We start from the raw sequence: 14,319 nt of genomic DNA, 5'->3' as shown, positions 1-14,319 counted from the left end.
AAAGCGAGGGAGTGAGTGAGAAGTGGCAGGGGGAGTGAGAAAGGGGAGGGGACAGAAGACGGGCGCCCAGCAGAGCAGGAGCTCAGCAGGGCTGACTGCTCATGAAACAGTGTGTGCTCACTGTGTTAAGTCACCAAGCCCAGGTGCTGAAGTCACAGATTTGGGACACACATCCGTGTCTGGAGGCAGGCACAGGGACAGTGACAGAAGCAGCAGCTGCAATATCCTCCCTGAGTCACGGCTGCGACGAGGCTACCCTCGTCTTCCTCACAAGTCAGTTGGTGACATGTAGCTAAGAGTCTCCAGATAAAATCATCTAGCACACGGGAGTTCCAGGCTTTCGGTATGAAGCACTGTCATTTCTCCTTGATGAGCAAATCCCTTAAGTTTGTTAGCCTGAATCATACAAAAAAAGGTATCCACGCAAAACACACACAGAGGCAAAGCGAACCAAAGCCATTTCTTGAAAAAGGGGCAGGAGATTTCCCGAGGGGCATGAGTGGTTGGCAGGCAGGGGTGGGGAGATCAGGTGCACTGACAGGAAATCCTTAATTGTTCCTGATTCTCCGCTTGCTGCTGGGTGGGGGCTGGGGGAGGGACACACTTATCAGTGCTCCTGGTGAGCTGAAAAGAGAGGGCTGCAACGTGACACCAGGATAAAGGGCAAGCATGTATCCTTTCTTAGATTGCAGCCACCCTTGGTCACATTCAACCTGACACATTTCTGCAAGCATAGCTCACTAGCACTTGCTCGCGTGCTCTCTCTTTCTCTCTCTCTCTCTCTCTCTCTCACACACACACACACACACACACACACACCCCGATGCAGGACAGGCTCCTGATCTGGCTTCTTTACATACGCGTTACATGCCTCTCACTTGTGCTTTTTTTCATACGATTTTGCTGTGTGAAATCCCCCAGGTCCCATCAGCCGCCCCTACCTTCCCAGCTCTTGTCATCACACAATGCAGTCAGGTCCAGCTGGGGCACTTCGGAGCCGAAGCTCTCCTGCTGGTCTTCACCGGGGTCCTGGCTCCTCTGCTGTTTGGTGTCAGGTAGGCTGGCAGGCTCCTGGATCTTCATGGTAGGGCTCTGCAAAGCACAGCACAATGTCCCCGATAGCTCCTGCTCACCGAAAGCCACAGACGTCCTCAGCAGTAACCTCACTCCTTCGGGATGAAACCAGCCGAGCCACAGCCGCCAACACACCCAACACAGCAGCCACAGTCATGGCTTGATGACAGCCCCGGGAGCCCAGCTGGCCACTTGCACGCAAAAAACAACAGTCCACCTGCGTTCCAACTTTTCTTCTACAAGGCGGACCTGCCGATTTCCTGGGGCAGCTCCTTCGGATAACTGCAGGCAGCTGACACTGGCTGATTGCTGACTGGGGCCAGCCAGGAGGCAAAGGAGTTTGTGTTTCCTTAAAGGAGCATGACTCTCCAGACTGTAAACAACAACAAAAAAACCCGGCCACTGCTGTTGCTAGGGCCGCGGTAGCCTTAGCGACAGTGTCTCAGGCACCAGGCTTCTCTGCCCCTTAGGTAAACAGTGCTGCAGGGTCAGGAGCACCGGCTGCAGTGTGCGGCTCCCCTGCCGGTCCTGCAGGCTCGCATCAATTAAGCGGGGCTAACTGCACATTCCCAGGCTTCCTGCGGCTGTCTCCTTGCCACCAAGTCTGGGGAAGGCAGCCTATTTATGGAGGAGCGCAGGGTATTAAAGCGTTGTTGCGCAAATTCACACAGCGCTGGGGTTTGGCATCGCATCGCGGCCAGCAGAAAGGAATACGGGCTCAGGAAAGGAGCCAAAATGACACCGCAGGCACTTTTTTTTTTTTTTTTTAAATAGAAAGCCAAGAGCTGGCAAGTCGTTGATGCATAATTTATATCTTACGAATCTGCACTGTCACTTGTTTGTCTGCTGTTCATCTGCTTTGCATATTAAGTCCTCAGCTACACTAGGCTTTGCATAGAGGGGGCACCTACTCCAGGCTATGGCAGCTGAGAGACGGGAAAACCCTTCCCAAAAGGCTGATCCTCACACCGAGTGTATGTGTTTTTTAAAAATCACATTAAAATTAGTTCCATTATGTCGACATTCTTAGAAAAAAAAACTTTTGGCACATCGTAAACAGAACCATTGTAACCTTTCTCTTATGAAATTATAAACAACTGTGTTTACTCACAGATATAGTTCTCAAGTAGCACTGAACTGTACAAAAGATTTCCTTTGGGAGTAACTGAAAATTTATTTGAGCAAATAACTTGTATGCTATCACTAAATGAAGAAAACCAAAAACATCTGGAAATTGTGAGTGAGTTCACTAATGGAGGAGAAATGTTCTTATGCTTAAAATAAAGCACTATTTAAGACTTCCAGTGACTTTTAATAACTATGAAACCCACTTTGAAATCACCAGGGGAAGACACAGGGCTTTTACTAGGATTTTCCATGAAATGATGCATAAGGATGGTATTTTCGGCACATTCGGGATGAAATGAAATGCCATCAATCAGGTCATGAGGAGCTACTGAAGTCAGAGGGAAATGCCATGGAAATAAGGATCTTTTACTAACTTAAAAATGCTGCTTGTCAAGAAAGCAGATTTTTTAAAAAAATATTTGAAAATCAGAGCTATAGAGAGAGGGGGAGAGAGAAACAAGGAGAGAGATCTTCCATCTGCTGGTTTACCCCTAAATGGGTACAATAGCCAGGGCTGAGCCAGGCTGATGCCAGGAGCCAGGAGCTTCATCTGGGTCTCCCATGGGGGTGGCAGGGGCTCAAGTACTTGGGTCATCTGCTGTTGCTTTTCCCAGGCCATAGCAGAGAGCTGGATTGGAAGTGAAGCAGCCAGGACAGGAACCAGTGCCCAAATGGGATGCTGACATCATAGGTGGCGACTTAACCTGCTATGCCACAATGTCAGCCATGGATTATGTTTTATAAAAAAAATTATCTGTCCTTTGAACTGAATCTTGAGTGGCCTGGGGCTCTCCACTCATGTGCAGTGCTCAGCTTTTTAGAAAAGTTAGCGTCAGTTGTGAGTGTGTATGTGAAAGAATATGCATACGGCAAATAAACATTTAAAGGCTTGTTGCATTTGCAGACATAAAAATATGATTTCATTCTGAAAGTGGGGCACAGGCATCAGGTCACTTTTTAAATTGCAGTGCCACCAAAAGGGCACGGATGTAGCTCGCACACAGGCCCGGCTCGCAGTGGCTCTGGAACAGACAGCTTGGTGCTGGGCCCCCATTCCCTACCCCTCACTACCGCCGTAGCAATCCCAACCTCGCAAGGCCTTCTGATCTGTGGGAAGCAGTGGGGAGGTCTCTAGCATACTCCGTGGAGTGCCCGAGACCCACCAAGGGCAGCTTTCATTGCTTCTGTGATAAATGCTGTGGCATTGCTAGAGAGAGGAGCTGGCGATGAGACACTTGCAACTCCCCTTTGAGGAGAGATGTGTGACCACAGGGGTTGCAACAGAGTTTTAAATGCATTAGCAAAAAGCAGCAGAAAGAGGTACTGGGATGTCCATCATGATAGGCAATTTGGAGGGCTGGGGAGAAGGGTGTTTCACGCAGAAGGAAGGAGTGTGCAGTGGGCTTGAGGGTGTGGTGCGCTTGGTCACAGCTAGAGAAGAGGTTCAGGGTGGCAGCCCCCAGGATGGGAAGGGGGAGATGGCAGGGGGCGAGTGGGTCAGCAAAACAGATATGTGCTAGGCTAAGCATTATCTGAGTGCTGATATATAACTGTATTACATAATGGGACTGCACCTGACTATTTTAAGTCAGGTGCAAGAGATGCAGAGATAAAATAGATTCATTCATTCATTCACTCATTCATTTAAGAAATGACTTTGGAGGGCCTACCATATGCCAGACTTTTTTTTTTAAAAGACATTGGCGAAACTAGTGGACAGAATAAAGTATTTGTTCTAGAGAAGGGGGCATTTGATAAACAAAGAAAAAATGGTAGGGCTATGGAGGAAACTAAAGTAGGGTAGGGAACAGTGTGGGTAGGGGTTGAGGTCTCCTACTTCATACTGAGTGGCCAGGGAAGGCCTCTGACACAGTGACATAATGAACAGACAGGTGAGGAGTGAGAAAGTGAGCATTCCAGGGAGAAGAGCAGGTGCAAAGGCCCTGGGCCATGCTTGTTTTTAATGTTTCAGGAATATCAAAGACCATCTTCCTCTGTTTTTCCATGTGCCTTAGCCAGGAGCTGGATCAGAAGTGGAGCAGCTGGAACACTAACTGGCATCCATACGGGGTACTGGCAATGCAGGTGATGGCTTAACCTGCTATACCATAATGCCAGTCCCTCCATGAACTTTTTTTAGTATCCACACATACTAGCATGAAAACTGCTCTCAGGCCCAAGTGTTGGGTGTAATGGTTAAACCACCAGTTGGGGTGCTCACATCCCATGGCTGAGTGCCCAGGTTCTAGCCAGCTCACTTGCCAGTCCAGCTTCCTGCTAACGGACACCATGGGAGGCAGCGGTGATGGCTCAAGTACCAGGGTCTCTATTACCCATATGGAGACCTGGATTGAGTTCCCAGCTCCTGTCTTCAGCCTGGCCCAGCCCAAAACTGTTGTGGCCATTTGGGGAGTGAACCAGCAGACAGGAGTCAGTTTCTCTCTCTCCCTACTCCCCCCCCCCCCCCCAACATGGGAGACCTGCATTGAGTTTTCAGGAGTCACTGTGGCCATTTGGGGAGTGAGACAGCAGCTGAGAATGCTCGTTTGCACACACTCCCCTTCTCTCTTTCTGCCTCTCAAATAAGTAAATAAATTTCAAAAAAGAAAGAAAGAAGAAAAGAAAGAAAATAACAACAAAAACCTGCTATTCCTTCAAAGGTTAGCTTGGTCTGAGGCCCCTTACGTGGCTGTCCTACCCTCTTCAGCGGTGCTTATCATACACTATTGCAAATATTGTCTGTTTGCGAATCTGTTTTTCCCTCTAAATCATTAAGGTTGGAATGTCAAGGGCATTTTCAAAATACCAAAATATTTTGGTTTCAACTTCTGTTGTTTACATTTCTCATATCTTGACTTAAATCAGAGAGTAAATAAATTACTTTCACAATTTCAACTCAGAGGCCCTTGTGCTGTTATGTCTCACATCACACCCTAAAACGTGGTGCCGTCGGACAGCACGCCAAGTATTCGTGTGCTGCAGTGACCCGCGTGCTGGGCTCTCGGGAGACAATGGGCCACAGCGTGGAAGGAGTTTGCAGGCAGAGATGTGATTTAAATGCCACCTCTGCAGACACAGGGTCTTCAGGGAGTAAGAGTCCTCAAACTTCAGAGAACTTCTAAAGGAGTAATAGAGAAAAGAAAACTTCTTTTTCTCCATTACTGGCATAAGACTTTGTAAAGCTCTGAGGATTACATGAAAAACGTGCACAGAACAGACAACCCAAGGTAACCGTGGAAGAGCTGGTACTTCCATTCATCACCTTCCTCCCTTTCCTGGTCATTCCTCCAGCAAGCGTCTGTTGAACACATAATACGTCCCAGGCACTGGAATTCAGGAGTGAACAAACACGGGGTCTGGTGCACAGGAGAGGCAGCAAGCACACGAGTGCCAGGGTCACGTATGCCATAAAGAGACACACGGGCCACCACAGAGAACCCAAGGAGAGAGCTCACCGTGCCTGGGCCTCCAGGGCGCATGTCCCGTTCAAGTCACGGAGCCACAGAGCACGAGTCCGGCTGTCCAGCTGTGCCTGCTGTTTCCTACCCCCAGCTTTACTGATCCTGGAGGGTCTCTTTGCTCTACCCTTTCTCCCTCCTGCCTGTGATAAGCGACCTAGCTAATAGCTTGCCCGAGCCAGGACTGACAGTATCAGAGAGCGTGCTGTCTACTGCAGTTTATGTGTGGCAGAAACCACAGTGCTAAGAGAAGAACCACATGGAACCATCAGTGTTTCTTGTTTGGCCTGACCACAAAGGGAACCGGACAAAACCCACTTCTAAACTGCATGTGAACTACAGTAGCCTTTTGTGACTGTTCATGGGGATGTTTCAGAAATCCACCTCCTCAGGGCAAACATAAGCTCATGTTTGAAACCTTGTGATAACCAATATTAATCCTCATGGGAAAGTCTTGACTTCAGTTTTTTTTTTTTTTTTTTTTTTCATTTTAGAAGCAGGCTAAAAAAGGGGGGGTGGGATTGTCTTTTGTTTGTTATGAATGTCCTGTTTGTTATCAAAGGTATGCTTCTAAGCTCTCTTAAGCAGTAGGCTTAGAAAGTATAAAGCATATAAAAATATCTTAAAAGAATTTAACACTTCATTGGCCATATAATTCCAACATAAAATGATCTCTGAGATAATGCAAAACCCTCCCATGTATTTAATAATTGTCTTTTGTTTTGCTTCCTCGACAAAGAGATTCATTGTAAAGTTATTATTTCCTTATTCTGGGTTTTCGGTGAAGCATAACACATTTTTGCCATAGAAAAGAACTTGGAAGGAAATGAACTGAAGCACAAGGTATCAACTCCAATGTAAAGAGAACTCAAAATCTGCATTTTCAGTGACACAGCTAGAGGCTGCTGGTTTTAGGAATGACCTCTCTTCTGGGTACTTGGCAGTTGTTAAAAAGAGTTCAAAAACAAACCAAAGAACAAAGGCTCTAGACTGCACCCCCTGCTTCTTCCTTATTTATCTCACTCTGGGCAGTCCAACAGGACGCTTTATTACAAGGTCAGCTTCCAAAGCCTACCTGAAAAAACTGCACTTTAATTTTTGGCCTTTGGAAGCCACTCAAGTTTTTATTCGTTGCCACTGGGTTGCTAACCAGTTTTTAATTCAAACGTATGTAAGACACTCATGTGAAATAGAAAGAAACGAATAGAAATGGGTAACTCATGGGCCTGTGCCTGCTTCAACAGGCCCTCTCTGGAGAAGATTGGTTGTACCATCAAAAGAAATGAAAAAGACGCACAACAAAGGGAAATGCACGTCCACTTTCCACACTGCCTTCAAACAAGGCACACTGGGGCCAGCATTGTGGCGTAGCCATGCCGGCATCCCATATGGGTGCAAGTTCATGTCCTGGCTGCTCCACTTCTAATCCAGCTCCCTGCACACGGAAAGCAGCACCTGGAGGATACCCCAGGTGCCTGGGCCCCTGCCACCCACGTGGAAGACCGCTGTGGCCATCTGGGGAGTGAAACAGGGAATGGGAGACCAATCTCTCTGTCTCTGTCTCTCCCTATCTCTCTGAAATTTTGACTTTCAAAATAAATAAATAAATCTTTTAACAATAGCAACAAACAAGGCAGGGTTACAGCTGCAAATCGATTATTTCCAAGACAGAGTCAGATCTGTGCCTGCCGCTGCCTTTGACAAGCAGACCTAGGGAAGCCCTTCTCCGTGGGTCTGCCCCAAGGAGCCCTGCTGAGGCCAAAGGCACCTGCTTCTCTTTCTCATAAAAAATTAGCAAAGAAAAGAAGGGAAAAACCAGCTTTCCCTAGGAGCTGCCACTTGCCACGCTGTGACAGCTGAATCTGAGTGTACCAGGAGAATTCTCAAGGACATTACTAATGAGCACAAAATCCACCTTAATGGAAAATGAAATCAGAAAAAAAAATACCCATTCACAGTGGCCATGTAAATTCTGGCATCTCAATGGGTTGCTACAGGAGACTTGAAACAAAAGAAATACTAGTTAAACAGAATTCTAGGAAGGATAACCCAAATACAGACTGCTCATCTCTAAAATGGGGGAATTATTGCTATTTTACCAGGAAACCAAATTACTATTTGTTTTATGTAATGCTCCATATATCAAAAACCAAGACATCATAACACAGTGACCAGGGGGAGGAATTTTACTAGTGGAAAATAGATCTTTTCACAGTCCTTCATGAATAGTATTTTTTTTCAGTGTAAGAAATATATGCGTCCATAAATAGAAATATTCTCCAGTCTTGTGGAGTGATGCCTTATTTTTTTTCTTTTGGGCAGTTGTGATAGAAAGGGGACGCGGACTTACTCTGGGTTTTAATTCACCACCTAATTTTATCCCCTAACTGAAACTGCCATGATGACAACGATTATTAATAGTGAATGCCTACAATGTGCCCACGGCAGGCTGGGCGCTGATTGGCAGCCTCACATGGGGGTGGCCCATGAGAATAGGACCTGGCAGAGGGAGGGAGCCCTGGAGATTTTTTCCCCATGATTCATCCACTGCCAGGGCAGTTTCCACAAAAAGACGAAGGCAAACTGAGTTCAATGTGAATGTGAGTTCGGGCGCCACTCGGAATTTATGAGTTCACATTCTGAAGTTCACCCACAAAGGCTGCTCTGCTCCCTTTCATCTCATACAAGATAAGAGGCATAAAAGGGGAGAACTGAGAAGACCTCTCCAGCAGGCTGGCCAAGCCAATCTCCTTCCTGCTGAATGGCATGAGGGTGGGTGCTTGCTCCAGCTGAGGACCGGGCGCGAGAAGGCAGGAAGCCAGAGAAAACACGGCATCATGGCGGAACCCACTCTTCAAAAGGTGCCCGCGGCAAAGCAAAGGATGTAGCCTGCTGCCTGCATCCCAGGCAAGGAAGCAGAAAGGAGCTGGAAACAAGAGATGAAAGCAGTAGCCCAGACTCTGTGAAGTCACGCAGGAAGCTGCACTCCCCTCCTGTTACGTGGCGGGGCGAATGAAGAAGTACCCGTGACGTGCACTGAACTGAGGCCATAGAAGGAGTCTCCAGTACTAGTGCATGCAGGGCCCTGAGCGATTGTATGCAAAATTTTACGTGCGTGTGTGATTGTCTAAGAAAGGGGCCCAAGGCTTTCTGAGTCTTAATCTGCTGCAGTGTACGAACGCCACGGGTGCAGGGATTGTGGCTGTCATTAAACCCCAGCTCCTAGCACGGTCTCTGTATACAATATGATTTAATATACATTGTTGATTTAGATGAAGGGCCAGGTCTCTCTATATAATTAATATATCCAAAGTCAGAATTCAAGAAGAGGTTTGGCTTTCATTCTTGCCAAAAACAAAACTGGTAAGGTTGGAGGTGGAGTTGGAAGCATTTGGCAGTAGCAGGTTAAGTGCACATTCAAGAATTTCAAATGAGGCCCAAGGCAGTGACTGGACCGTGGAGCTGGAAGAAGAGGAAGCAGATACTTGGGTTCACATGGCCATGCCCTGAGATGACAAGTGGGAGGCCAGGAAAGTGCACTAAATCAGAAGACACAGATGACATAACAGCATTAGAGACATTTCCCTTGCTTGTGTAATTAAAACTGAATTTATGCTAAACCGGAAAGCTAATGAGGCAGTCCCTGTGACCAATCCACTACATCTCACCATCAGTAAGTTTCAGTCACTACAGAAATGCAGCAAGTCATGGAAAATCAAACCAGTAGCCTTATTGTTGTTGTTGTTGTTTTTGTTCTGTCTTACTTTGTGGGAAAAAAAAAAAAAAAAAACTAAAGAAAAATCCCCATGTCATTAAAGTAGATTATCTTCACCAGCAAGTAGAATAACTTACAAAGCAAATTTCTCAAGGAATATAGAATTCTTGACACTTGCTTTTCTAACCAGTCACAGCCTGTCACTTATTTCCTTATCCCTCATTGAAGGCTAACAATATCCCACACATACATGCAAGCATATGTGCCCAGGCCCATCTCAGCCGCCCTCTTACGTGTTAGCTACTCACCTCAAAATGCTGGGTGTGTCCACCATCCCTTTCCTTTTCTTTGCTATAAACAACAGTAAAAACAATAGAATACCATAAATTGTCCACTTATTTTGTAACAATGCTTTTCATCCACTATGATTTCATTTGTTTTAAAAGTATATTGAATAAGTAAACCCTTAAAAAAATAAATAAAATTCTCAACTTCAAAAACAAAACAAAGCAAAACAGTAATCAAAATAAAACACACACACCAGAAACAGAAGCAAACAGGAATGAGGTTTTTTTTTCTTTTAATAGTACCACAGTAAGTTTTCCATTCTAAGTCTGTTCCTTGCAATAAAATAGTAGTGGTAAACACACAGTTCTTTAATTCTATTCTTTTTAGTTCTTATAACTAAATGCATTAAATGAAAAAAAAATCTCTTCATATCCTTTGAAGACAATGCAATGAGAAAATTCTTAAATTACCTTTCATCAGACATGGGTTCCACATCATCGGGTGTTGTCCTCACATGAGATCGTGTAGAACTGAGACTTTCCATATCCTGCAACAGGACAATTGTTGATTGCCCAATAGGCATGACAAGAAATATGCAACAGCAGAGTTCCCTTTCTCTAAAACAGAGCAACCATTTAATATGGAGTTGGAAACTAATTCTACCCATCACACTTCAATCCCTGTTAAAAACCAGTAAAATTATAAGTGTAATATATTCTGCCTGCATCAAACTGTACATTTTTACTATAGCTTAAACAGAGACATCTGATAATGCCATAGAAATGGTCACTGTGTCCTGATCATCTTTATTAGATATTATCCACATTTCCTTGCTAACACGGCAAAACCCACACTGTCAGAGAGCCAGGGTGGCTTAGAATTAGGATCGAGAAATCTGATCTTGAATCTAATCAGAAATTGGTATGACATTTACTATTAACTTATTGATGTATATGTTTTTACATATACTGCCAATATGATTTGGAGTAATATGTAGCTTATACTTAAGCTGTAAAACATCCATACAAAGAAATAGAGTTCATTTAAAAAACTTTTCTATCTATGATGTTTACTGTTATCTTTTTTTTTTTTTTTTTGACAGGCAGAGTTAGACAATGAGAAAGAGAGAGAGAGAAAGGTCTTCCTTTTTCCGTTGGTTCACCCCCCAAGTGGCTGTCGCCGCCGGCGCGCTGCGCTGATCCAAAGTCAGGAGCCAGGTGCTTCCTCCTTGTCTCCCATGCGGGTGCAGGGCCCAAGCACTTGGGCCATCCTCCACTGCCCTCCCAGGCCACAGCAGACAGCTGGACTGAAAGAAGAGCAACCGGGACAGAATCCGGCGCCCTGACCGGGACTAGAACCTGGGGTGCTGGCGCCACAGGCAGAGGATTAGCCTAGTAAGCCACAGCGCTGGCAATGTTATCTTTCAATAAGCTAAGCTGAACAAAATAGAAACAGGAAACTTACTTTGAGTGGTCTGTATGCCAACCTGACCAAGTAGGCACAATGCTTACAGGTGGGCATATCTGTAGAGTTTTTACTGCCTCTGTGAATATGGCCAAAACTTTCTAAATATAACCCATGTAACTGAGAACAGAGTAAGTAAGCCATCCTCATGAAGGAAGAACAGATAAGCAAACAGGAGAAAATTTTAATTCAATAGACTCCAAACACAGCTGCCTTGGAAACCTGGATCTGAATTTCGTTGAAACAGAGATCCATAGAGGTACATAAAAAGGACATTAAACATAACACACACATCCTGTGTCATCAAACTAAACCAACATATATTAAAGCAACATGCATTCAGCTACTTATTAATAACATACCATTATGGAGACACTGCTAAAATTGATTAGAGTTCACCATAATTCCATGAAATGAGCATTTATTTTTAAAAATTCCTTAAAATATAATTCAAGAAGAAAATCAATCTTTGACATGGTTTGTGAATGGACTATTTTCCTTTTATGTTGGTTTGGCCAACTTGTCTCGAATTCTGTTTGACACCCTGGACTCCATCAAAGAACCGAACCCAAGAAGACTGCGTAACATAAAAGTTATCTCATCCACTGCCTCCCAGGATGTGCATTTAGCAGGAAGCTGGATTAGAAGTGAAGGTGGGACTTATCTTAAGTGGTATAATATGGGATAAGGGTGTCCCAAATGACAGCTTAATTTGTTATGACACAGTGCCCACTCACAGGCTAGATAATTTTAGAATGGATCTGAGAAATAAAAATTATATATATATAACAACATTCAATTATATTTATACCTGAAAGACTGAGTGACAAGAGGCTTCCATAAAGTGACTCCCATTAAACCAAAACTTAATTAATTATCTGAATGTGACCTTCCTGACAAGGGATCTTCGTTCCCACTGGTATCTTCGATAGATTATCAGAAACTGTAGTGTGAGATCTTAGTATTAGGTTTTCCTGAAGCTCGGAAACATGAATTCTCAGGGAAACACAATCGTCTATCTTCAGAACATTTCAGAAAAGAGGCAATGAAAATGGTACATTTATAATTATATGTTGATGATTATTTCAGATGCGATGAACATTTTGAGCTTGAAGCTAATGAGTATTCAAAAAGGAGAGAACAGAAAATAAACCATGATAGAATTACATAAATGTAGAGAGATTTCTATTAAAAGATGTTAGAAGATATTTTTTTCCCCTAAGCTGAAGGAATCAATACAGGCTTAGTTACATTACACAGTAGGAATCTTTGCAAAAAGCAGTTGTGAGACGCGATAAAGTTTAGCTGATCTCCAGGATTAAAACAAATATTAACTTTGCCCATTCCCTCCCTTCTTTTTAATCTTTGGTTCTTGTGTGTAAGAACTCCAACGACCTGAGTTTTCACAGATGCAATGCACAGAGGATGACTCTCAGTACTGCTCCGCAACTGGCTCGCCGTTGAATATCCCGGGTCTGATTTCACCGGAGGCATGCGAGTACATGGTGTGCCTCAGCTTAGGTGTCTGGGCTGCACCTATGCATCCTGGAAACAGGGAGCCTCTGAGCAACAACTGGCTAAGCACCCCAGCTGCTGTGGAATGAAACTGAGGAGGGCAGTGAAGATGCATGAGTGCAGCAAAAAAAAATCTATTCCCACAGGCACAAAACGCTTTACAAACTCTTAATTTTCAACCTTTGTCAAGGGATTGGTGAGGAGAGGTTAAGAAAGAGATCAGTAATTCCCCCACCTCACCGAGATGGGGAAGGGGAAAATGTATCCAACAGATAAAACAACGCTGAGACGCAGAATGCTCCCATTTGATGAGAAGCACACTTTCTGATTTTCCGATGTGCTGTGGTTGCTAACGGCACTTGCCTTATGAGAAAAGAGTGACTCAGTGTCTTTTGAAGGTATTGAATGATTTAAAGTTCCAAACACAACTCTCTGTGTGGTAAAAGAGTAGTCCATTAATGTTTGCATTTATTAAACACTCAAGCGATAGAATTCTTACAGAAATGCTTTATTGCAGAAACTTTTAATTACCTCTAAAAATTTAAAGTATTTTATTTTAAATAAAAGGTAATAGGCAATTTGAGAAAAAATACAAAGAACAGATTGACCCCAGGTCCTTTAGTGTGGGAAGCAGGCATTCGAACTTGCACCCTAACTGCTGGGGCAAATGCCTACCCAAAAATAGTCATTTGAAAATCAGACACACCATAGTTTATAAACTATGAAACTCCAACTCATATATGTACTACCAGTGAATTTCAAGACATAGATTCATGAAAACATTTATTTTCATAGTTCCTGGGTGTCAGAAGAAACTGAATTTTAAAACCCACACTCCTTAATTATAAAAATAACTCCAAATCTCAAAGAGCAAATGCCCGGATAAAGCTAACTTCATTTTTAACCCCTTTATTTTGAATCTTCCCCCACTTCACCTCATATTGGCATTGAGAGCTTAGGCTCAAATTATTTCTGACCACTGACTGAAGTAGCACTTGAAAACACTTGCAGCAAAGACCGATTTATCTTCTAAAACTGTTACATGCTGACCAAGCCTTTAAAGAGGGGACACACACACACACACACACACACACACACTGTCCTTCTCTTAATATATAAACAGCTCAGTCTGCAGCTGCAGGAACATTGTTAGTCAAAACAGGTTCCTTACTCTAACCTTGAGCTGTCAGCCTATGGCCTCATTAACAAGGGATTAATGACAGGTTTGAATTCCTTTGTGTTCCCTCTTTACATTTTATGCTTTATGCTTAAAGCCGTATAAGTTAATCTATATTCAAAAAGCATTACTAGTGTCGTAAGTGAAGCCTGTGGAAGCACTTGCCACGTCCACCCAAACCCATTCTACATTTCCAGCATGGTAACGAAGCAGCCACACACGTTTCTCAGCCTCTCCGGTGATTAGATAGGACTTCTCACTAACAGGGTTAGAGAAGTGACGTCTGTGGCTTCTTGGCCTGGCCAATCAGCTTCCCTACCAAGGACCTTCCTCAGTGCCCAGCTCCACCTTCTGGAGGCAGGAAAGCAGATAAACTCCACGAGTGTGCACTGGACGCTCCTTGCTGAAGGAGACAGAGATACAGTTGGCCTGGTCCCTGAAATACTGCAAGGGGAGCACTTCTTCCCCCCCACCCCAATCTCCTGCCGCCGATCGTCACG

At 44.3% G+C, this 14,319-nt stretch overlaps 1 protein-coding gene across 7 annotated transcripts in view; it reads right to left on the bottom strand.

Moving 5' to 3' along the window:
* FAM13A (family with sequence similarity 13 member A) overlaps positions 1-14,319 on the bottom strand; it is a 388,478-nt gene that overhangs the window by 32,031 nt on the left and 342,128 nt on the right. For all 7 annotated transcript variants that reach the window (XM_070047870.1, XM_070047871.1, XM_051819564.2 and 4 more), the window contains 3 exons: positions 10,134-10,210; positions 9,684-9,726; positions 942-1,092 (listed from right to left, as the gene is read on the bottom strand). In XM_070047870.1, the coding sequence (XP_069903971.1) occupies positions 942-1,092; positions 9,684-9,726; positions 10,134-10,210 (271 nt within the window). The remainder of the gene's footprint in view (positions 1-941; positions 1,093-9,683; positions 9,727-10,133; positions 10,211-14,319) is intronic.

This window comes from Oryctolagus cuniculus, chromosome 8 (genome assembly GCF_964237555.1).
Source record: "Oryctolagus cuniculus chromosome 8, mOryCun1.1, whole genome shotgun sequence".
NCBI lineage: Eukaryota > Metazoa > Chordata > Mammalia > Lagomorpha > Leporidae > Oryctolagus > Oryctolagus cuniculus.
This window is presented reverse-complemented; position numbering and strand designations above follow the sequence as displayed.